The sequence below is a fragment of the Oryx dammah genome, unplaced genomic scaffold (genome assembly GCF_014754425.2).
Source record: "Oryx dammah isolate SB20612 unplaced genomic scaffold, SCBI_Odam_1.1 HiC_scaffold_21, whole genome shotgun sequence".
Classification (NCBI taxonomy): Eukaryota; Metazoa; Chordata; class Mammalia; order Artiodactyla; family Bovidae; genus Oryx; species Oryx dammah.
In genome coordinates this window covers 49956963-49980867 of record NW_024070205.1, presented here as the reverse complement: position 1 = coordinate 49980867, position 23905 = coordinate 49956963, and the positions used below count along the sequence as shown (strand labels likewise).

The 23905-nt window shown below is 38.7% G+C and overlaps 2 protein-coding genes across 3 annotated transcripts in view; both read left to right on the top strand.

Moving 5' to 3' along the window:
* Window positions 1-2463, top strand: part of AHCTF1 (AT-hook containing transcription factor 1) — an 88413-nt gene extending 85950 nt beyond the window's left edge. For both annotated transcript variants that reach the window (XM_040263622.1, XM_040263623.1), the window contains exon 36: window positions 2009-2463. In XM_040263622.1, the coding sequence (XP_040119556.1) occupies window positions 2009-2198 (190 nt within the window). In that variant the 3' untranslated portion in view covers window positions 2199-2463. The remainder of the gene's footprint in view (window positions 1-2008) is intronic.
* An 821-nt stretch (window positions 2464-3284) lies between these two features.
* LOC120880323 (kinesin-like protein KIF28P) overlaps window positions 3285-23905 on the top strand; it is a 70077-nt gene continuing 49456 nt past the window's right edge. The window contains exons 1-3 of the mRNA XM_040263624.1: window positions 3285-3513; window positions 11441-11635; window positions 20428-20631. Of these exons, the coding sequence (XP_040119558.1) occupies window positions 3307-3513; window positions 11441-11635; window positions 20428-20631 (606 nt within the window). The 5' untranslated portion in view covers window positions 3285-3306. The remainder of the gene's footprint in view (window positions 3514-11440; window positions 11636-20427; window positions 20632-23905) is intronic.

The following is a 23905-nucleotide window of genomic DNA, read 5'->3' as shown; positions in this document are numbered from 1 at the left end:
GCACGCCAGGCATCCCTGTCCATCACCAACTCACGGAGTTCACTCAGACTCACGTCCATTGAGTCGGTGATGCCATCCAGCCATCCAGCCATCTCATACTCTGTCATTCTCTTCTCCTCCTGCCCCCAATCTCTCCCAGCATCAGTCTTTTCCAATGAGTCAACTCTTCACATGAGGTGGCCAAAGTACTGGAGCTTCAGCTTTAGCATCATTCCTTCCAAAGAAATCCCAGGACTGATCTCCCTTAGAATGGACTGGTTGGATCTCCTTGCAGTCCAAGGGACTCCCAAGAGTCTTCTCTAACACCACAGTTCAAAAGCATCAATTCTTCGGCACTCAGCTTTCTTCACAATAAGAGACTACTGGAAAAACCATAGCCTTGACTAGATGGACCTTTGTTGGCAAAGTAATGTCTCTGCTTTTCAATATGCTATCTAGGTTGGTCATAACTTTCCTTCCAAGGAACCAAGCGTCTTTTAATTTCGTGGCTGCAATCACCATCTAGATTTCACTGCAGTAGGTGACTTTCTTACATAGCATGAAAGTCAGTCAGTTCAGTCGCTCAGTCATGTCTGACTATTTGCAACCCCATGGACTCCAGTACACCAGGCCTCCTTATCCATCATCAACTCCCGGAGTTTACCCAACTCATGTACCCAACTGAGTCGGCGATGCCAGCCAGCCATCTCATCCTCTGTCGTTCCCTTCTCCTCCCGCCTTCAGTCTTTCCCAACATCAGGGTCTTTTCAAATGAATCAGTTCTTCGCATCAGGTGGCCAAAGTACTGGAGCTTCAGTTTCAGCATAGTCCTTCCAGTGAATATTCAGGACTGATCTCCTTTAGGATGGACTAGTTGGATCTCCTTGCAGTTCAAGGGACTCTCAAGAGTCTTCTCCAACACCACAGTTCAAAAGCATCAGTTCTTCAGTGCTCAGCTTTCTTTATAGTCCAGCTGTCACATCCATACATGACTACTGGAAAAACCACAGCTTTGACTAGATAGACCTTTGTTGGTAAAGTAATGTCTCTGCTTTTTAATATGTGTTTTAACATAGCATGAAAACCCCTTTAAAAAGGATGAGTGAAGGGCTTCCCTGGTGACTCAGACCGCAAAACATCCACCTGCAATGTGGGATACCTGGGTTCGATTCCTGGGTTGGGAAGATCCCCTGGAGAAGGGCATGCAACCCACTCAGTATTCTTGCCTGGAGAATCTCATGGACAGAATGGAGTTACAAAGAGTCGGATACGACTGCGCGACTAAGCACAGTAGGGTGGGGGTAGTTGAATGCTCAACAAAGCTTTGTATTTTTTACAATGAATTTGGGGAGGGGAGTGCAATGTTTCACCTTTTCTTTAGTGAAGAGTGATAAAACTATCAATAAAAGTTGTTAAAAACATAAAAGTCCTGTGATTATGTCACTATTAGCAATTAAAACTTCATCACAAAATTACTCCCATTTTGGATATATTTTGCTTAGTTATGGTTGAATTTCATAAAAGTACAAAGTAATTCATTTTGTCTTTAAAAACTGATTTAATGAGAGCTTTTGACTATAATTAATAACACTAAATTGGCTTTGTGTATATGTGGAAAACTACTTCATATTATGAAATACATACAAAGTTTCTAATCGCTGGTATTTGAGAATTCCCATTTCTCATATATTTTATGGGCCTACTGGGCTCTCCTTCTTATGGACCGACTACTGGTATTTGGCCCTTCCTTGTAAACCAGTAGTATTTATTAATACATATGAAATATTTAAACGAAAATTCAAACAGTAATTGTTTTGAGAATCCCAAACATAAAGGATAATCTCTATCATGTGAATCTTTAACTCTGCTTCAACTTAGTTTATTTGACTAAAGTTTTATTTTACTTCTCCTTTATAAAATGAAAGCACTAGAAAAAGGTAATACCTAAGATTTCTTCATATATTGGGAAGTGGACTACATTTTATACTATAACATGTTTATTCTTACTTGAGTTATATCTTTATTTCAGAAACACAGAAAAAGAAAGTTGGTCACCTCCCCCAGTAGAAATTAAGCTGATTTCTCCCTTGGCAAGCCCAGTTGATGGAGTCAAGAGCAAACCAAGAAAGACTGCAGAAGTAACAGGAAAAACTGTTGGAAGGAGCAGGAAGAAGTTGTCTTCTTTTCCAAAGCAAATTCTACGCAGAAAAATGCTGTAATTTTTTCAAGTTTTTTAATGTACACCTATTTGTAAAGTCATCAGAATTGTGTGGATTATTAAAAATCATTAATTTGGAAGAAAATAATTTATATAAATTATTGTAAATTTTTGTAAACAATGTCTTCAATAAGTAAAGTAACTCCATATGGAGTGTGATTCTTTTAGTCCAGGCAGTTTTTTCTATTTTATAATAAGACTTCATACATTTATATAATATGTAAATATGGCTTATTGGAATGTTAAATAAAGTATACTTTACAGTAGTCTGTGTCTGTTAGATTTTTGAGAGGGGATTTCTGTTTTAATAATGATTTTACATGCTAGTAGATATTGGTTCCATTTTCTTTGTCTATAGTTAAAAGTATTAGACCAGTTTGAAGATGACTGAACTGTTGGTTTTTTTTAAGTTGCTATTTTATAATTTATGCACTTTGCTTCTGTGATTAAGACTTCTAATCTTAAATTGAGGGAGGCTGTTACTATGTTGAAATTGAATTATGGGCATGTAATTTTGCCACTTTTTTGTAGTTTAACATATTTTGTGTATTCTACCTCAAATTAGTAATTTTCCAAGTAATGCATTGATTAAATATAATGTTGGCATTTCTTGTTCAGCAAGTTTAAAGGCTATTATCTTTAAAGTCTCTTAATTATTCAGAGACTAATTATCCAGGTTAGACTGACCGGTTCACTGCTCACTAGCAACTTCTTAAAGGGGTTTGAGTAGTAAGAAAGGAAACTTTTTTTTTTTTTTAAAAAAGCTGTTTCTTGGCTATTCAGTGCACTTTGTATGTGCCTAATATTAATAGAATGAAAAGTCTGAACAAATTTTATAAACATTCTCGCTGTGAAGGAGCTTGCTACTGAATCACAGAAATCCCTTAACATTCATTCAGGTTTTAAAATGACAAATTCTCATAGGACCTCAGGCACAGAGTATTGAGGATAGGTAAAGAGTGTGAGTAGATGCGGAAAAAGGAAAAGAAAAACCACTCTGTTTTCTGCAATGTGACTGTGTGCAATTAAGTGGTGATACTTGATGTGGGCTATAAAATTCATCAATAAATAAGTATTGTAAAATTATAACAGGTAATTGATAGTGTGTAATGAATGGACCATTAATAATTGATTGTCCAGAAACAGACTGCTTTTGTTGGCTAAGCTTTCAGTGTTTCAGTGTGAAGCATAAGCGGTGTACCTTCTACATTATTTTTCTACCAAATAACAATACAAATAATGGGAAAATGATGAAAATGCCTATGCCAAGTATTGACAGTGTGAAAGTGGCAGTACGAGTGCGGCCTTTTAGTCAGGTTAGTGATAAATGTTACATTGCCTTGTTGAAAGTTTGACTCTGACTTTCATTTTATTAATTTTTAAAATAATAATTATCAAACTTGTATTGAAGCTGCTTGTCCTTTACCGAATATTAAATTTATTTAAATGAACTTGTTAAATGACTAATTTAAAGATCTAAATTAAACATAATTCAGAAAACAATTCATTCCTTTGCACAAGTAGCACAATAAAAAAAAATTGACAAGAAAAATGTTTTGTCAATAATTTTTTAAACCAATGCAGTTTGGTGAATATAGACATGTGCTATGTGTTTTTATGGGGGGCCCCGCCCAAAACAACAGATCATAATCAAACAGATTTCCAGTTCTGAATGAACTCTTATGTATTTTATATGCTTTTATGTATAATTGTATTTGTATAACTTTTTACAAAAATACCAGTCATTAAACTTGCTACAACATTTTAGGATAAAATATGAGTTATACTTATTCTGGGACCTTTAGCAATTGTCTATCTTTGATTATCAATGGAGTAGTTGAATTTTAAGATAATTGTGAACAGTTGATCCATTCAGTGGACTTTTGCTTATTTGTTGTGGATCAAACACTGAACTAGAAACTGAGGATATAAAGGAAAGTCGTCGTTCTCTAGCAGCGTATAGTCGTTTGTATGTTAATGATTTATAGCAGTGTGTACCATGGTAAGGTGAGTCATCTTGACACCCAGAGAAAGACTGGGTACAGTTCATTCTGCTTGCACAGAACTTGAAGAGTTCCTGGAACTAGAAGAATTTGAAATGGCCATGAAGGAGATAAATAAGATTTGGATAAGAGTATGCTGAAACAACATGCAAAGGCTTATTTGATAATAATTCTGAATGGGATACAATGTAGTGATGACCTCATATTACATCTACTTTCCCACTTGTATAGTTTGCTGCTTTTACTTTCATCCATTAATACAAAATATTGCTTTGCACATATTCAGTTGATATCAATTCTGTCCTGTCCCTTAACATTCCTCTATATTGCAGAAAATACTTCAGGAATCAGGCAGACATATGATTAGATAACTTTATAACTAGACATAAGTGTGGTTATGTCTCACTTTAGTGTAGCCCCTTATTAAGGTTTCTAGAGTGGCATAGTTTCTCAGGGAACAGATTCAAAACATGTCAGAGTTAATGTGATTAAATGACCACATTGAAGGACAGTTAACTAGGATATAGGAATGGGCAGTAAAACAATTATGTAGTTAGGTCCCCTTTGATTCATATCTACCACCAAAGTTGATTATCTTAGACTGGAACAGTAGGAAGAAAGAAAATGAATTCAGGAAATGGTTTGGGGGTAGTTCTGGATCACATCTGGACAACTGTTAAACCGCCTTGGTGACCTAGACCCTTCCTAGTTTTCTAACTTCATATCCAGTCTTGCTTTCACTGTGGGATCAGAGATCCAACTTAATGAGACTTCCTTTGTTGTAAGACAGTGGCTGTCAGGAGCCTTTGGGAGTCCGGGGGCACAAGGGGTCTTTGTTGCGCTGCATGGGTTCTTCGTTTCTGTGCTTTTTGTTGCAGTGTGGGCTTTCTCTAATTGCAGCAAGTTGGGGCTACTCTAGGTGCAGCGTGTGGACTTCTTGTTGCAGTGGCTTCTTGAGCATGGCTCTGGAGCTGTGGGCTTCAGTAGCGACTTAGCAGCAGCAGCAGCAGCAGCAGCAGCAGAGTACTGTTTCAGTAGTTTTAGCACACAAGCTTAGTTGCTGGCAGAATGTGAGAGCTTCCAGGATGGGTCAAGGATGCAACTCATGTCCCCAGGGTGGATTCTTAACCACTGGATTACCAAGGAAGTCCTGACTGTCAGGAGCCTTTGAAGTCGGATGAACGTGAGTTCAAAACCTGACTTTATCCCCTACCTACTGTGTGGCTTTGAGCAAGGTTTTAAGGTCTGAGCCTTGATTTCCTTAAGTCTAAAATAGAGATGTTGATACCTCACAGGATTGCCATTAGAAACACTACTTGAAGTAATCTGTAAATTACTGAGCATGATGTTTGACAAGTAAGTACTTTTAATAATACTAGCTGCTATAGTTATTTTCACCATTGTGTTAGTCACTCAGTATCTGACTCCTTGCAACCCCATAGACTATAGCCTACCAGACTCCTCTGTCCATGGGATTCTCCAGGTAAGAATACAGGAGTGGGTTACCATTCCTTTCTCCAGGGTATCTTCCCAACCAGATTGAACATGGGTCTCCCACATTGCAGGCAGATTCTTTACCATCTAAACCACCTTTTAAATGGTTTTATTGAGATAATTTACATAGTACACATTTAGCTCACTTATGGTGTATGATTCAGTAACTTTTAATGTATTCACAGATGCAACCATCACCACAATCAGATTCATAATGTTTTTAATCACCTCATTCCCCTAGTCCTAAACAACCATTAAACTAATCTCTGTTTCTGCATAGTTCCCTGTTGTGTACAATTCATATCAATAGGATTATATAGTCTTTTGTGACTGGCTTCTTTCAGCATAATGTTTTCAAGATTTCTCTATGTCGTATCATATGATACGACATTTCTATATTGTGTCATCTATGTTGTATCAAAAGTTCATTTCTTTATGGATGGATAATAGTCCATTGTATGGATATACCACATTGTGTTCATTCCTCAGTGAATGTCAGGGTGGTTTCCACCTGTTCACTGTTAGCTATTATGAATCATGCTGCTATAAATATTTGTTTACAGATTTTTGTGTGGACACAGGTTTTCATTTCTTTTGGTTATATACCTAGGCATGGAATTGCTGAGTCGTTTAATAACTCTATGTTATCTTTCAAGAAATTGTCAAGACTTTTCTAAGCAGCTGCACCTACTTAGAAAATTTTATATTCCTACTAGCAGTGTATGAGGGTTCCAGTTTCTCCAATCCAGGCCAACATTTAACTTACTTCATTATAGCCATTCTTGTTGGTGTGAAGTGGTATATCATGTTTTTTTGATTTGCACTTTCCTGATAACTAATGATGTCATGGATCTTTTCATGTACTATTGCCTGTTAGTGTATCTTCCCTGGGGAAATGTCCATTCTGATCCTTTGTTCATTTTTAAATTGGACTATTTATCTTTTTATATTGAGCTGTTCTTTACATATTCTTGTTACAAATTCTTATTAAATATACAACTTGCAAATTTTCTCCCATTCAAAGGGTTACCTTTTCATCCTTTGAAGCACAAACATTTTTAATGTTGATGAAATCCATTTTTTAGAATTGTGCTTTTGGTGTTTTATCTCTCTTTGCCCACGCCAATGTCATGAAGATTTATATTTTCTATTTTAGTTTTAGCTCTTACATTTAGGTCTTTGGTCCTTTTTGAGTTGTCACGTGAAGTAATGATCCAAGTGCATTCTTCTGTGTGTGACCATCGAGTTTCCCCAGTGGCATTCCTTGTGAAGGCCATTCATTGTGGCAGCCTTGTTGAAAATCAGTTGATCACAGACGTTTGGGTCTGTATCTGGACTCCACTCTGTTACACTAACCTGTATGTCTGTCATTATGCCAGTGCCACACACTCTTGATCACTGTCGGTTGTACTAAATTGTGAGATTGGTGTGAATCCTTTTTTCTTTTTGAAGATTGAAGATTTTGGCTCTTCTGGATGCCTGTCAGGTCCATATGAATTTTACAATCAGCTTGTTAATTTCTACAAAGAAAGTGGGCTTTTGATAGAGTTGAGTTGAACGTACATCTGTTTGGGGATTTTTCTCCTAATAATAGGCTTCCTGGTGGCTCAGATGGTAAAGAATCTGCCTGCAATAATGCCAATTCCTTCAATCTATGAAATGGGCTGTTTTTCTAAATTTTAGATCTTTAGTTTCTTCCAAGAATGTTTTGAGGTATTCAGGGTATGTTTTGTACTTCTTTTGTTAACCTTATTCTTAAGTATTTTATTCTTTGTGGTAGTACTAGAAATTTTCCTAATTTCACTTTCAAATTGTTTAAAGTGTATAACAGTCTATTATTGTGTATTGATTTTACATCCTGCAACCTTACTGAACTCGTTTACTAGTTGTAATAGTTTCTAGTGGATTCCTCAGGATTTTCTAAGATCATATCATCTGCAAATTGCTATCATTTTACTTCTTCCTTTCCTATCTGGATGCTTTTGTTTCCTTTTCTTGCTTAATTTCCCTGGCTAGATCCTCCCATGCAATGTTGAATAGAAACATCAAGAGTAGAAATCCTTGTCTTCTTCCTGATCTTAGAGAGTAATAGTCAGCCTTGACTGTTCAGTATGATAGTAGTACTGAGTTTTTCATAGATGCCCCTTATGAGATTGAGGAAGTCCCATTCTGTTGCTGATGTGTTTTGAGTGTGTTTATCAGGAAAGGGTGTTGAATTTTGTCATATTCATTTTCTACATGTTGAGATGATATGTGGTTTTTTTATTCTATTGATACGTATTGCATTGATCATTATTTTAAAGTGTACCCAAGATTTGTTTTAATCAGATGGAATAAGGTGACAGATTCAGTGGTCACTGCCTTACAATTTTCAAGGGAAAGGAGCATTCCACGTAGCCATACAAGGTGGTATCAAAGTTGGTCAGAAGGCTGGAGGAAAGGGTGCCTGGCCCACACCCTTATTGTGGTTTCCACAGGAAGGAATGGGCAAGGCACAGTAGACAAGTTTGAGCAATTTTAGGATTGGATAGTTAGGGTAGTTTCCATGGACTCTAGACTTCAGTTGGTCAGGTGCAGCCTAGTAGTCAGGTACCTGGTTCTGGGGTAATGTGGGTTGGGAGAAACACTGAGTTGGGGTGTGAATTAGATAAAGGGATTAGATACAGGCTTGGGATGTGGCCTTCAGATTGGTTGATATGCATGATAAGTTGTTCGCTATCTCTATGAATTCATGGATGTCAAAAGTCATAAAATTGAAACAATAGAAACATTTTCAGATGTTAAACCCTTGCATCCCTGGGATAAATCTCATTTGGTTATGGTGTATAATTCTGTTTATATGTTGGAGGATTCACATTAGTAATGATTTGTTGAGGATTCTTGCAGTATCTTATAAGAGATACTGGTTTGTAGCTTTATTTTCTTGAGATATCTTTGTCTCTATTTAGTATCAGGGTAATACTGGCTTCATAAAAATAAGGGAGTGTTCCCTTTTCTATGTTTTGGAAGAGTTTATGAAGAATTGGTATTCTGTGAATGTTTGATAGAATCAAGCAGTCTAGCCATTTGTTCATGAACAGTTTTGTTTTTACTACAATCTCTTCATTTGTTATGGGTCTATTCAAATTGTCTATTCTTGAGTATTTCGTACTTGGTGTCTAAGAATTTGTCCATTTCATCTAAATTATCTAATCTAATAAATTGTTTTATATTATTCCTTTATAATCTTTCCTTTATTTCTTGAATCTGGTTTCCTTCAGTGCTGTGAATATATTTATGGTTTTTACTTTTCTGCTAACTCCTGCGTCTGATCACGCTCAGTTTCTGTTGCCAGCTTCCCTTCCAATGTATGGATCTGACTTGCCTATTTCTTTGCAGGCACAGTTTTTTATTGGGCAGACTGGACATTTTAGATAATGCATTATAGCAAATCTGAGTGCTGGTCTTCCCACTCCTCTCTAGCTTGTTACTGTTATTTGCTTGTTTATTTGTGGTTTTGCCGAAAGATTTGTGTTCTGCTGAAGGACTTTGAGGTTCAGAGGATTCACTGGCAAAATAACCACTTTAAGTAGGCAAGAATTAAGGAAGTTTCTTATATTAATAGTAAGTTACAGTTTGAGGACAAGCAATATAACAAGAGATAAATATATATACATCACCAGATTGGGGAAACACTACCTCCAGATTCAAGCCACAGCCCCAGTTGGAAGATCCACAAACAGCATGGCAGGAAATACATATCCATATACATCACCAAATTGGGGGAACCCCTACCTCCAGAGTTAAGGAACACTGGGAAGTCCCTGGAACAGCAATGTGGAGTCCCCAGTTTGAAGGTACATTCCATGGCTGAGACTTGAGAGTGCCATCCAAAGGAGTCCTGCTTTTATCACCAAGCTGCAGGCTGGCTGGTAGTCATTAGCTTACATGCAAATATGCAGCTTTGGCTATTGTGTTAAATATTCATATTTCTAGTTGTCAGTCTCAGAATGTTCACTGATCCCTGGGAACTGGCCAGATTCCCCAGGCCCAGGAAGTTTTGTGACTCATTCCCGTCCATGTTATTTATTCCCTTAACTGTTGGTTCTCAAGACCTACTTTCAGCGTTCCTGCCAGTCAGCAGTTTGGCATGTAATTCCTTTCAGGGTCTCTGATCAGTCAAAGACCTATTGCTGCTTCTGAAGCCTGGACAAGACTACTTGTATGAACTTCCCCAACATTTCTTTAGTGATTGGCTGGATTATTTTAGTGAAGTCTTATCTCCTACCTGGTCACTGTGGGATGGTAACAGTTTTTGTAGGGCCCCCTTTCTCTCTGACCATACCGAACTGTGAAGTTCACTGATTGCCAACCAACTGCTCTGTTTTCAACAATGACCAGGGGCATAAATTGCTCTAAAAACTATTTTAATCAAATTCCGGTTCCTTTTAAAGAATTAGTTTCTGAGATCAGTGATTGATATTTTTTCTGAGTCCAGGTGGGTTCCTCCCAAGCAAACCAGACCAAAAAAAAGTGAAAGTTATTCAGTTGTGTCCAACTCTTTGCAACCGCACGTAGCTCGCCAGGCTCCTCTGTCCATGGAATTTCCCCAGGCAAGTGGGTTGCCATTTCCTTCTCCAGGGGATCTTTCTACCCAGGGATTGAACTCGGGTCTCCTGCATTGCAAGCCGCTTCTCTACCATCTGAGCCACCAGGGAAGCCAAACCAGAGAACCTGTATTTTAACCTGTTACCTTGAAGATCGAATTGCCCTTCATCACAGCTACCTCTGTTCTTAAGAGTGCTCTTAGTGTTGAACTCTAAGGGGGCAAATGAAGTCAGTTCCTTTGGGAAGAGGTTAAGTGCCCAGGCAAGATCTCTAAACCAGGCCTCTGGATTTGTGGGTGGGGACACAAGGAAGCTACTCTGTATGACGGCCCTGCTCTAGAAGCCCAGTGTTTGGTCAGTGTGGAACAGCAACCTGCAGTCGTCTGAGCTTGTCTCTCCTGGCAAAGAACCACCACCTCGGGAGCCAGGGCAAGTGTGATCAGCACCCCAGGATTCTCAGCACGCTGCAACCAAGGCAAAGTCTCTGTTCCATGTGTGGAAACTGGGTGAAAGAAGGAGTTCCCATCTCTTACCCATACTTTCCCACATGAAGCCTCAGTCGCAGGTAGAAGGGGCAGGGTGAGAAATGCCGACATTCTCCTCTCAGGAAGAAATCCCTCCTCCTGGGACCCAGGGAGACAGGGAGCCCTGTGCTCTCAGCTCCAGCAGTCTGGAGTTGTCTCTCCTTGGCTGAGCTGACAGTGGAGACAGAAGGAATAGTCTTGCTTAAACACCATGGACTCCTTTCTTACCAAATTTTGATACATTTCTTGAATAGATCTTTCTTCATTGGCTGTTGCTCTTAGAACCGTTTCCATTTCCTTTCCTTTTTCATTTTCATTTTTTTAATTAATACCAGCTTTGTTGGAGAGTGGGACAGTGGAATGGATCTCTGATGCTGTAGTTTATGCTGTTAGCATAGTCGAGTATTAAGATATGCTATTCTCAGAAAGTTAATATGACTAGAGACAAGCCTTTCAAAAATTCTGAGGACCCATAACAGCAACTATTGTCATAACAGCTGCTAAGAATAATCAGAGAACAAAATGAATGAACAGTAAGTTACTAGCTTAATTTCTTACTAGATGTAAAGACCTGCAAAAAAAATTGGATGACAGGAAAACTGTAATGATTGACTCGAATTTGTGATTTGACTATAGAGAGAGAAGAATTCTGGGAGCAAATGTGTGATTTCCATGCATTCCAGGACCACCACCATTATACAAGACCCTAAGAATCCAGAACATACGAAGACGTTTACTTTTGACCTGGCATATTGGTCTCACAATGGATTTCAAAAGGATAAAGATGGTGTGTTTATTTCAGCTGATCCTGGCGGTAAATTTGCAGGCCAGGTAAATTACTTTAAAATAGCATCAATGGAAGTTGTTTTTTTTTTTTTTAAGTGTTAACAATATATTAGTACATTGATTTTTTATGAGGTCCAAAAGTGTAGCTGTTGCCTAAATAATTCTTTAGACACTTAAGTCTGTTATCTTTTTGATGTATTTACATGTTTTGAAAAAGGAATATTGGTCAAGTGAGTTATATTTTCCTTTCTGATATAAGCCAAATAAGCCAAACTTGTGTGGCACTTGGTATTTTAGAATTTTGGTTTATCGAGTATTTACCATGTGCCATACACTATTCTGCCTGAAAGTTGCTCAGAATTTGGTGTAGGGAGACAGGCAAAAATGTGCACTCAAATGTTACAGGTTCTATAATAACATATGTGGGATACAACGGGGTACAAAGGAAAAGTGGTCATTTCAATGTGGATAGAGCTCATTAACCTGCATAAATCTATGTGTTTGTAATTTTCACTGTGAAAACATTTCAACCATAATTTCTCCAAGGATTTTTGGTCTTTGCTTCTTCCTTCTGTGACTCCAGTTACATGTATGCTTGAGATTTTCCCACAGGTCACTGAGGCTCTGTTCATTTCCTCCCAACCTTTTCTCTCTGTTCTTCTTGTCTACCTACTCATCTCTGAAAACTCAGCTCAAAGATTATAGCCTTTATTAAACCACCCCTAAAAATACTCTGTCAAATTGTTCTGACTTCACAAACTCACTGAAAGAATTTCATAGGTCTCCTCGGAATGCACTTTGGGAACCACTGTCCTAGAGCAATCAATTAAAAAAATCTATCAAAAAAAGTATAACTAATGAGTCAGCTGTGGGAAAATGAAATTATGAAAAACTTGGAGCATGGCAGGGAAAGAGTGGGAGGGAAAAACAAAGAGGAGATGAAGTAAGCAGAATACAAATAGCAAGATAGTAGATTTAATGCCAACCATTGGTTAGTTTATCAGGTGTAAATAAGCATGCCAATTAGATGGTACAGATAATCAGATTTGATAGGAAAAGCTGGATCCAACGATGTCATCTTAAGTGCTTGCATGCTCAGTTGCGTCCCACTCTTTGCAACCCCAAGGGACTGAGGCCGCCAGGCTCTTGTCCAAGGGATTCTCCAGGCAAGAATACCGGAGACGGCTGCCAGTTCCTGCTCTAGGGGAATCTTCCTGACCCAGGGAAGCAACCTCAATCTCCTGTATCTCCTGCACTGGTGGGCAGGTTCTTTATTGCTGAGCCACTTGGGAAGCCCATATCTGTCTACACAAACACAATTTAAATATAAATAAATAGATACTTGTGTTAACACTAAGAAGAAGAAAACTACAGATGCTATATTTACATCACACGAAGTAGACTGAAGAACAAGAAATATTTCATACACACCATCCTAAGTGGGTATGAACTTATTAACAGAACTTCAAAGTACACAAAGCAGAAGCTGATGGATACTGAAAGAGAAATATTCAAATCTACCATTGATTGGTGACTTCATCACTCCTCTCTGAGTAATAGAGCAAATAACCCGAAATCAATATTACAGATGACCAGAACAGTATTATCAACCTAATTGACAACTATAGAACAATTTTGCTACCTTCCATTCAACCACAGCACTACACACTTTTTTTCAAGTGAGCATGGAACTTTATGGTAAATTATATTCTGGGTCATAAAACTAGTCCCAGTAGATGTAAGATAACTGAAATCATACAAAGTACCTTCTCTGACCACAATGGAATTAAACTAGAAAGGAATGACTGAAAGTTATTAGGAAACTCCACTAATATTTAGAAAATGACAGTCTTCTAAATAATCCATAGGTCAGGGAATAAAGAATACAGGAAATTAGTAAATATTTTGAACTGAATAAAAATCAAAACATTTATCAAAATTTGTGGGATGCAGCCAAGTCAGGGCTTTTTAGAGCATTAAGTGATTATATTAGAGAACAATCTCAAATCAACAGTCTAGGTTCCTCCACCTAAGATTTAGAAAAAGAAAAGTATAGAAAAAGCAAGAAAGGGATTTAAAAAGACTAATATAAGACAGTAAAATAATAGAGAAAAATCAATGAAACCAAAACCTGGGAGAAAGAAAAGATATAAAGTACGAAGATGAGAAATGAAACAGACATTGCTACATATCTTACAGACATTAAAAAATAATAAGAGAATATTATGAACAACTTAATGCCAATAAATTTAACAACATAGATGAAATGGATGCAATCTACTGAAGTCCACACAAAAATAGACAACTCAAGTATCCCTATATCTATTAAAGAAATTTAAACCTAAGCCCAGATGACTTTTCTGTGAATTCTACTAAAGGAAGAAATAATGATATTTCAAAAAAAAAAAAAATCTTGTAGATGATAGAAGGACCATTCACTTTTGAAGCCAATATTACACCAAAACCCAGCCAAATACTACAAAAACCACTACAGATCAATACCCTTCTTCATGAACATAGACACAAACATTATTAACAAAATTTTAGCAAATAGAATCCAACAGTATATATTTTAAAATACATCATTATAAAGTGGGACTTGCCGGGAGCCAGTGTGAGGAATCCCACCCGTGACAAGGTCATGTGGCAGAGATCTGATAGGCAAGGCGAGTTAGATCTCAGGGTGTCCCCCTGGTATTTCCTGAGCATGTACCCCTCAAACCAAAAATCTGCCGGCCTTTATACTCTGCTTTTCCACTCTTCTGACACTCTCTGGAAAGAGTTAACTCTGGGCTTCAGTTAACAGTCTCCTGCAAAAGGAGTGTCTCAGCTCAAACCCCTCTGATGGCTCTCTAACTTGCCTGACAGTTTGAGACTTTTACAATTTGTGGATTGTTTACAGCCCCCCAACCACAAGAAGCACAAAGCTTAAAGCATCTTAAGATACAGAGCCTTTTCTAAGAGCTAAAAATCATATCAGTGATGGGTTTTCACTGTTGACTCAATGACTGCAGCCAGGCCTCCATATTCTTTATCTTTCAGACACCTAAAGGATATTAATCAATGTAATAGGGATATAGAAATAGGAATGTAGTAGTTTTGATGTTAGCAACACTAGACTTTTGAGTTAATTACTTTTCTTTGTTATATATCACTGCACTCCTCTTGTGTCCTTGCTATGTAAGAATGTAACTTTATTTAGTGCTTTCTGAGAGTGGCACCAGACTTTGGGAAGAACAACACAAATAAGTCTTCTGGTTGACAAACCCTTATCAGAAAAGGGCCGTAAAATGTTAACTGGCCCTCTGGCCAGAAGATGATGTAAATCACCTAAGACTTGTGTATACAACTAGGTGTGCAGAAAGAAAGCCTGGTTTTGATAAGAGTCAGGGCTGCTGATGCTGCATAATTTTATATTATCCATTGATGTCTATGTACAAAAAAAGGTATAAAAGGCCTTTCGGGACAATAGGGGCCGAGCTAGTCTCTGGACTGGTTTCCCCCGTGTCTTCTCTTTACTCTAATTTCTGGCTGAATTCCCATCTGGGGCGTGGGGGCTCTCCATGTCTACTTACTTGTCCCGGCTTCTAAGATCCATAAGAGAGAGAGCCCAAGGCGGGACACTCTCCGATATTCAAACGGATGCCGGTGGCCTAACGTAGATGGTGCAAGCTCCTTGTCTGGAACTTTATTGGCTTTCCACGTAAACCAAGTTACTCAGCCTCTTTTCTCCACTTAATTTTCCTACTACACTGTTTCTTCCTAATCTAATCTTATAAATAAATAAGTTTTTTCCCTCGCCAATGCCGTCCCCGCTTCGAATTCCCTGGATCCACCGGGGCTGGACCCCGGCAGGGACTTAATATCAGTTTAACATATATCAATGTAATTCATCATATGAACAGAATCAGGAGGGGAAAAAATATATGATCAGATGCAGAAAAAGCAATTGACAAAATTCGACACCCAGTCATAATAAAAACTCTCAGCAAATTTAAAATAGGAGGGAGCCTCTTAGAAGTAGAACTTCCCTCAAATACATAAGTAACATCACATTTGATGGTGAAACACTGAATGTGTTGCCCCTCAGAATGGGGACAAGGCAAGAAGTTCCAATCTCATTATTTCTATATAACATCCACTGCAGGCTCCAGCCAGGGCAATAAGGCAATTAATAGAAAATGAATGATATGGCAAGAATACACAGAAGAACTGTACAAAAAAGATCTTCACAACCCAGATAATCATGAAGGTGTGATCACTCACATTGACCTGGAGCCAGACATCCTGGAATGTGAAGTCAAGTGGGCCTTAGGAAGCATCACTATGAACAAAGCTAGTGGAGGAGATGGAATTCCAGTTGAGCTATTTCAAATCCTAAAAGATGATGCTGTGAAAATGCTGCGCTCAATATGCCAGCACATTTGGAAAACTCAACAATGGCCACAGAACTGGAAAAGGTCAGTTTTCATTCCAATCCCAAAGAAAGGCAATGCCAAAGAATGCTCAAACTACCGCACAATTGCACTCATCTCACACGCTAGTAAAGTAATGCTCAAAATTCTCCAAGCTAGGCTTCAGCAATACATGAACCGTGAAATTCCAGATGTTCAAGCTGGTTTTAGAAAAGACAGAGGAACCAGAGATCAAATTGCCAACATCTGCTGGATCATGGAAAAAGCCAGAGAGTTCCAGAAAAACATCTATTTCTGCTTTATTGACTATGCCAAAGCCTATGACTGTGTGGATCATGATAAACTGTGGAAAATCCTGAAAGAGATGGGAATACCAGACCACCTGACCTGTCTCTTGAGAAACCTATATGCAGGTCAGGAAGCAATAGTTAGAGCTGGACATGGAACAACAGACTGGTTCCAAATAGGGAAAGAAGTACATCAAGGCTGTATATTGTCATCCTGCTTATTTAACTTCTATGCAGAGTACATCATGAGAAATGCTGGACTGGAAGAATCACAAGCTGGAATCAAGATTGCTGATACCACCATTATGGCAGAAAGTGAAGAAGAACTATAGAGCCTCTTGATGAAAGTGAAAGAGGAGAGTGAAAAAGTTGGCTTAAAACTCAACATTCAGAAAACTAAGATCATGGCATCCAGGCCCATCATTTCATGACAAATAGATGGGGAAACAGTGGAAACAGTGTCAGGCTTTATTTTGCAGGGCTCCAAAATCACTGCAGATGGTGATTGCAGCCATGAAATTAAAAGACGTTTGCTCCTTGGAAGGAAAATTACCAACCTAGATAGCGTATTCAAAAGCAGAGACATTACTTTGCCAACAAAGATCCATCTAGTCAAGGCTATGGTTTTTCCAGTAGTCATGTATGGATGTGAGAGTTGGACTATAAGTAAAACTGAGTGCCAAAGAACTGATGCTTTTGAACTGTGGTGTTGGAGAAGACTCTTGAGAGTCCCTTAGACTGCAAGGAGATCCAGCCAGTCCATCCCAAAGGAGATCAGTCCTGGGTGTTCATTGGAAGGACTGATGTTGAAGCTGAAACTCCAGTACTTTGGCCACCAGATGTGGAGAGCGGACTCATTTGAAAAGACCCTGATGCTGGGAAAGATTGAAGGCAGGAAGAGAAGGGGACGACAGAGGATGAGATGGTTGGATGGCATCACTGACTGAATGGACATGGGTTGGGGTGGACTCCAGGAGTTGGTGATGGACTGGGAGGCCTGCCGTGCTGCAATTCATGGGGTCGCAAGGAGTCAGACACGACTGCGTGACTGAACTGAACTGAATGATATGCAGATTGAAAATGAGAAGCATAACTACTTGCAGCCAGCATAATTATCTATGAAAAAAGCCCTAAGGAATCTGCCAAAGAAGAGGGGCAAAAGCTACTACAGTGAATAAGTTTGTTAACCAAGGTCAATATACAAGAATTGATAGAATTTCCCTATGCTACATGCATGCTTAGTTGTATCCAACTCTTTGTGACCCAGTGGCCTCCAGCTCGCCAGGCTCCTTTGTCCATGGGATTCTCCAGGCAAGAATACTGGCATGGGTTGCCAGGTCCTCTTCCAGTGGATCTTCCCTACCCAGGGATTGAACCCACCATCTCGTGTGTCTCCTGTATTGGCAAGAGGATTCTTTTCCACTGAGCCACCTGAGAAGCCATCTCTATGCTAGCAGTGAGCGATTGGAAATTAAGATTGTAATTTATTTATGTACTCAAATCCCTGGTGGCTCAGATGGTAAAGTGTCTGCCTACAGTGCTGGAGACCTGGGTTCGATCTCTGGGTCAGGAAGATCCCCTGGAGAAGGAAATGGCAACCCACTCCAGTATTCTTGCCTGGAGAATCCCATATCCCATGGACTGAGGATCCTGATAGGCTACAATCCATGGGGTTGCAAAGAGTCAGACACGACTGAGCGACTTCACTCACTCACTCGCTCATAATCACATATAATTACAATAATATAATTGTAAGTAAGATCGTAAAATATTTACAGCAACATCAAAACCATGAAATAGTTGGTTAAATTTACAAAATCTATGCAAATTCTGTGTACTATAAAAACATTAAGAAGAGGAAGACAAATCAAAAGACTCAACATTATTAAGAAGTCATATTGATCAACAGATTCAAAAAAACCTCAATCAAAATGCCAGTGATAACTTTTTACAGAAATTATGCTATTTCAATAATTTACATGGAATTGTAAAGGACTTACAGTAGCCAACATTAATTTGAAGAACTGAAACCCACTGTAGACAGATCTACAATAATCAAGGCAATGGATAAAGAAAATGTGTGTGTGTGTGTATATATATATATATATATATATATATATATATATATATATGCAGTTCTGTGCTTAGTCACTCAGTCATGTCCGACTCTTTGCAACCCCATGAACTGTAGCCCACCAGGCTCCTCTGTCCATAGGATTCTCCAGGCAAGAATCCTGAAGTGGGTTGTCATGCCCTCCTCCAGGGTATCTTCCCAACCCAGGGATCGGAGCTGTGTCTCCCACATTGCAAGCAGATTCTTTACCATTCTTTACCATATTACCACCAAGAAATATATATGTATGTGTACATGCATATATAGACAATAGAATATCATTCAGCCATTAAAAAAAAGGAAATGCCACCAGCAACATGGATGGACCTTGGGGACATTATGCTAAGTAAAAGAAGCTGGACAGAGAAATACTAAATGTGGAATATTTTTTAAAATGAACATGATAACAGAGAACAGATTGGTGGTTTCCAGAGGCAGGGGGTTAGTGTTTCGGGTTGGAGCTGAGTGGGGTGAGACTGGTATATGGGTGAAAGTGGAGAAGATCATCAAAAGTTTCAAACTTCCAGTAAGATAAACAAGTCCTAGAGATGTGATGTACCATGGTGATTATACAGGTGCTTTGCTTTATTGCACTTTTCAGGTACAGTATTTGGGCATTTTGTTTTTGTTTTCACTAATTGAAGATTTCTGGCAGTCCTGAATCAAGCAAGCCTAAGTCAATTGGTGCCACTTTTCCAACATTGCTCACTTCATGTCTCTGTGTCACATTTTAGTAACTTACCCAAATATTTAAGACTTTTCCTTTCTATTTCTCATAGTAATCTGTGATGAGTGATCTTTGATGATACTATTGCAAAAAGATTATGACTCCTTGAAGACTCAGATGATGGGTAGCATTTTTGAGCAGTAAGATATTTTTAAATTGATATATCCATTGGTTTTTTTTTTAGATGTCATGCTATTACACACTTAATAAATTACAGTATAGTGTAAACATAACTTTTATGTTATGCACTGAAAAACCAAAAAAATTGTGTGACTCATGTTACTGCATTACTTTCTTCATTGTGATGGTTTGGGATTGAACCCACAGTATCTCTGAGGTATGCCTGGAGTTAACAATCCAACACTGTATATTCGAAGGTTGCTAAGAGAGTAGATCTTAAATGTTCTCATTGAAGAAAAAAAATGTTTAACTCTGTGAAGTAATGGGTGTGAACCTCTGGTAATAATTTCTCAATAAATACATGTATCAAATCATTATGCTATACATTTGAAACTATTTAATGTTATGTGTCAATTCTATCTCAGTTTTTAAAAGACAGTTTTAAAAGACTGCAAGAATTGTGATAGTTGACCTTGAACTTCAAGTGGTCTACTTGACCATGGAACATGTCCAGGGATACCACAAACCACTTTTAACACATTCGATCAGTCACAGCACCTTCTCCATACACTGCATAATTTTTTTTTAATTTTTCTTGAAATAATATGCACAATATGCCAAAATGTTGCTTTTATTTTTCCATCTTCAATATTTAAATGGTTAGACAAAAATTCACAAATTTCTGATAAGTTTTTCTAAATGTACACTGAGATGACAGCTGTCACAATGCAATGTAACAAAATTGTTTCAAATGAAGTTAAAGACTATTAAGGGCTACTACAACCATCTTTCAGAAAAAAACAAATGAACACTTTGGTCAACCCAATAGAAAACACTTTGGCTGGTCTGTGTCCCTTGGAGCCTTGAAATTTTTGTCTAACGGCTGAATTTTAAAGACCTAACCCATGTTTTGTAAAATACACAAGTCCATTACTGATGGGTACCAGCTAGTTGAAGAGCTGTGGTGATCCCATGGTGATCAGTATCTTCCAAACTGACAAATCTTTTTCTGGTTTCCAGCTTTATTCCATTGGTTCTAAGATAGCATCTGAGTTATATTTCAAGTAAGTTGAATGATACTAAGTAAGGTGGAATTCATCAAAACCAGAATGTTAGATTTTAAAAGTACTGTGAAAAGTCTGTGCTGAACATAATACCTGCAATTTTCTTTCCAGAAGGAGGTTTTTCATGATCTTGGCAGGGGAATTCTGGACAGTGCTTGGCAAGGCTATAATACCACTCTCTTGGCCTATGGGCAGACTGGCTCTGGAAAAAGCTATTCCATGATTGGGTTTGGTGCAAACAAGGGTATCATTCCAAATGTGTGCGAAGAGCTATTTCAAGCAATTGAGAACCGGGACAAAAATCGAGAATACCAGGTATGTATTATTCTAGAATCACTTCTTTAAGGAAAAAAAATTGTTTTCATTTTGGAAATTCCTTGCCCCCAGTGGAAGTTATCAGCTTATCTATTTTAGGATAGTGTTAATTTTCTATACCAAAATCCTTACATCATTACAAAATCAAATAAAATGTTGAATTTTTGTGGTTCTATGGAGGCAAACACAGGAAAATATTTTTTAAGGCACTTTGAGAGACATCTTAAATGATGACAACAAGAGACCACTGTGGAGTCTTATAACACAAAAGCCAGCCAGCTCAAGTTTCTAGTTCCCTTTACTCCCCTCTTCTATCAAGGTGTGTTCTCCTCTTAACTTATTTTTATTTCTAAATTAAGAATATTATCTTGCTTCTTAATTGTCCTAACATAGCTTCTTACTTTCCCTAGAAGGTGAAATACCTGTACACGGATGAAAGAAACTGATGAAGACACAAATAAATGGATACGCAGTCCATGTTCATAAGTTGGAAGAATTAATATTATTTAAATGCCCATACCACTCAAATTTATCTACTGATTCAATACAATCCCTATCAAAAGTCTATTGGCAAATTTCACAGAAGTAGAATAATTCTAAAATTTGTATAGAACTGCAAAAGATCCCAAATAGTCAAAACAATCTTGAGAAAGAACAAAGCTGAAGGCATCACACTCCCTTGATTCAAACTATACTACAAAACTATATGATCAAAAAAGTATGATACTAACAAAGAAGGAACTACTGTATAGCATATGGAACTCTGCTCGATGTTATGTGGCATCCTGGATGGGAGGCGAGTTTGGGAGAATGGATACATGTATATGTACAACTGAGTTCCTCTCTGTTCACCTGAAACTATCACCACATTATTAATCAGCTCTGCTGCTGCTGCTGTTAAGTTGCTTCAGTCGTGTCCGACTGTGCGACCCCATAGACGGCAGCCCACCAGGCTCCCCCGTCCCTGGGATTCTCCAGGCAAGAACACCGGAGTGGGTTGCTATTTCCTTCTCCAATGCATGAAGGTGAAAAGAGAAAGTGAAGTCGCTCAGTCGTGTATGACTCTTAGCGACCCCATGGACTGTAGCCTACCAGGCTCCTCCATCCATGGGATTTTCCAGGCAAGAGTACTGGAGTGGTATGCCATTGCCTTCTCCAATTAATCAGCTATACCCCAGTACAAAATAAAATGTTTTTTAAAAGTGAAAAATAATACAGTATTCTTTAATGTCAATTTTTTATGAAGTCTGCTCTGATTTTATCTTTTTCTTTCAATGGTGGGCTTTTAAATAATTTCTCTGGAATTATATTTTCAAATATGTAGGAATTCATTAAATTTTTAAATTAAAAAAAGTATGATACTGGTACAAAAATAGACACAGAGATCAATAGAACAAAACTGAGAGCCCAGAAATCAACTCATGCATACATGGATGATTGATTTATGACAAAGGAGCGAAGAACATGCAGTGAGAAAAGGAGAATCTGTTCAATAAGCAGTGCTGGGAAAATTGGCTAGTCACATGCAAAAGAATGAAACTAGACCACTATCTTATATCATAGGCTTTCCCTGGTGGCTCAGATGGTAAAGAGTTTGCCTGTAATGCAGGAGACCCAGGTTCAATTCCTGGGTCGGGAAGATCCCCTGGAGAAGGAAATGGCAACTCACTCCAGTATTCCTGCCTGGAAAATTCCATGGACAGAGGAGCCTGGCAGGCTACAGTCCATGGGGTTGCAAAGAGTCGGACATGACCAAGTGACTAACACCGCACTTCATCTTATACCATACACAAAATTAACTTAATATGTATTAAATACTTGAATGGAAGACTTGAAACCATTCAATTTCTAGAAGAAAGCATGGGCAGTAACCACATTGAAATTAGTCTTAGCAGTGTTTTTGTGGTTCTAACTCAAAAGTAAAGGAAAGAGAAGCAAAAATAAACAAATGGGATCAATAAAATGAAAAACCTTTTGCACAGAGAAAGAAACCATCATTAAAATGAAAAGGCAGCCTACTGAATGGGAGAAGATATTTGCAAATCGTTCATCCGATAAGAGGTCAATTTTCAAAATATATAAAGAACATATACAACTCAACAGCAAAAAACCAAACAGCCCAATTTAAAAATGGGCAGAGGACCTGAATAAGCACTTATCCAAAGAAGATATACAGATGACCAATAGGGACATGAAAAGATGTTCAACATCACTAATTATTAGGGAAATGAAGCTCAAAACCACAATGAGATATTGTTACCAAAAGTGGGCTAACTGCTCGCTGCTCAAAAGCCAATAGAGATGACAGCACAATTTTTTTTTTTGGTCTTTTACCTTCATGAAGTGAAGTGAAATGAAAGTCGCTTAGTCGTGTCTGACTCTTTGCGACCCCATGGACTATACAGTCCATGGAATTCTCCCGGCCATAATCCTGCAGTGGGCAGCCTTTTCCTTCTCCAGGGGATCTTCCCAGGGAGCGAACCCAGGTCCCCCGCATAGCAGGCTGATTCTTTACCAGCTGAGCCACAAAGGAAGCCCAAGAACACTGGAGTGGGTAGCCTATCCCTTCTCCAGTGGATCTTCCTGACCCAGGAATCAAGCCAGGGTCTCCCGCATTGCAGGCGATTCTCTACCAACTGAGCTATGAGGGAAGCCCGTTTATCTTCATACTAATTTGTTTAATTGGTTGATCCACAGCCTTTTTATATATTTACCTTTACTAGTGGGATTTTTCATTTCCTATAGATTCTTACTTGTAGCCTTTTCTTTTTCCACTCAGAGAAGACCTATTAACGTTGCTTTTAGGGTTGACTTAGTATTGATAAATTCTTAGTTTTTGCTTGTCTGGGAAGTTCTGGAAATGGAGGGGCTAGGGTCAGAGCCAGGTGTGAGCTGAGGCTTCTCCTCTGCTCAGTGGCTGTCACTGCCCAGTAGGGGGCGGCGTCGAGTCCCAAGTGGCCAGAGCAGAGCCTAGAGGGTTGGGTTCCCGATGGCTCCTGCGTTCTCAGTGTGTGTTCTTCCCCGTCCCAGCACCAGCACCCTTACCCCCAGAGGGCAGCAGTGCTGAGACAAGATGGGGTGGAGTGGTTGCTCATCTCTGGCTGGGGGCGGGGCACGCCAGGGCAGTTTCAGGAAACTGACCAGAGTCCCCTGCAGTTTTAATCTGTCTTCTGTGCCTTGTTTCTGGAGTGAGCAAGTGTGGGCATATTCTTAGGAGTGGACTCTAGGTTGCTTACAGCCCTCTGTCAGTCCCACTGGTTTCCGGCCCCGCTAG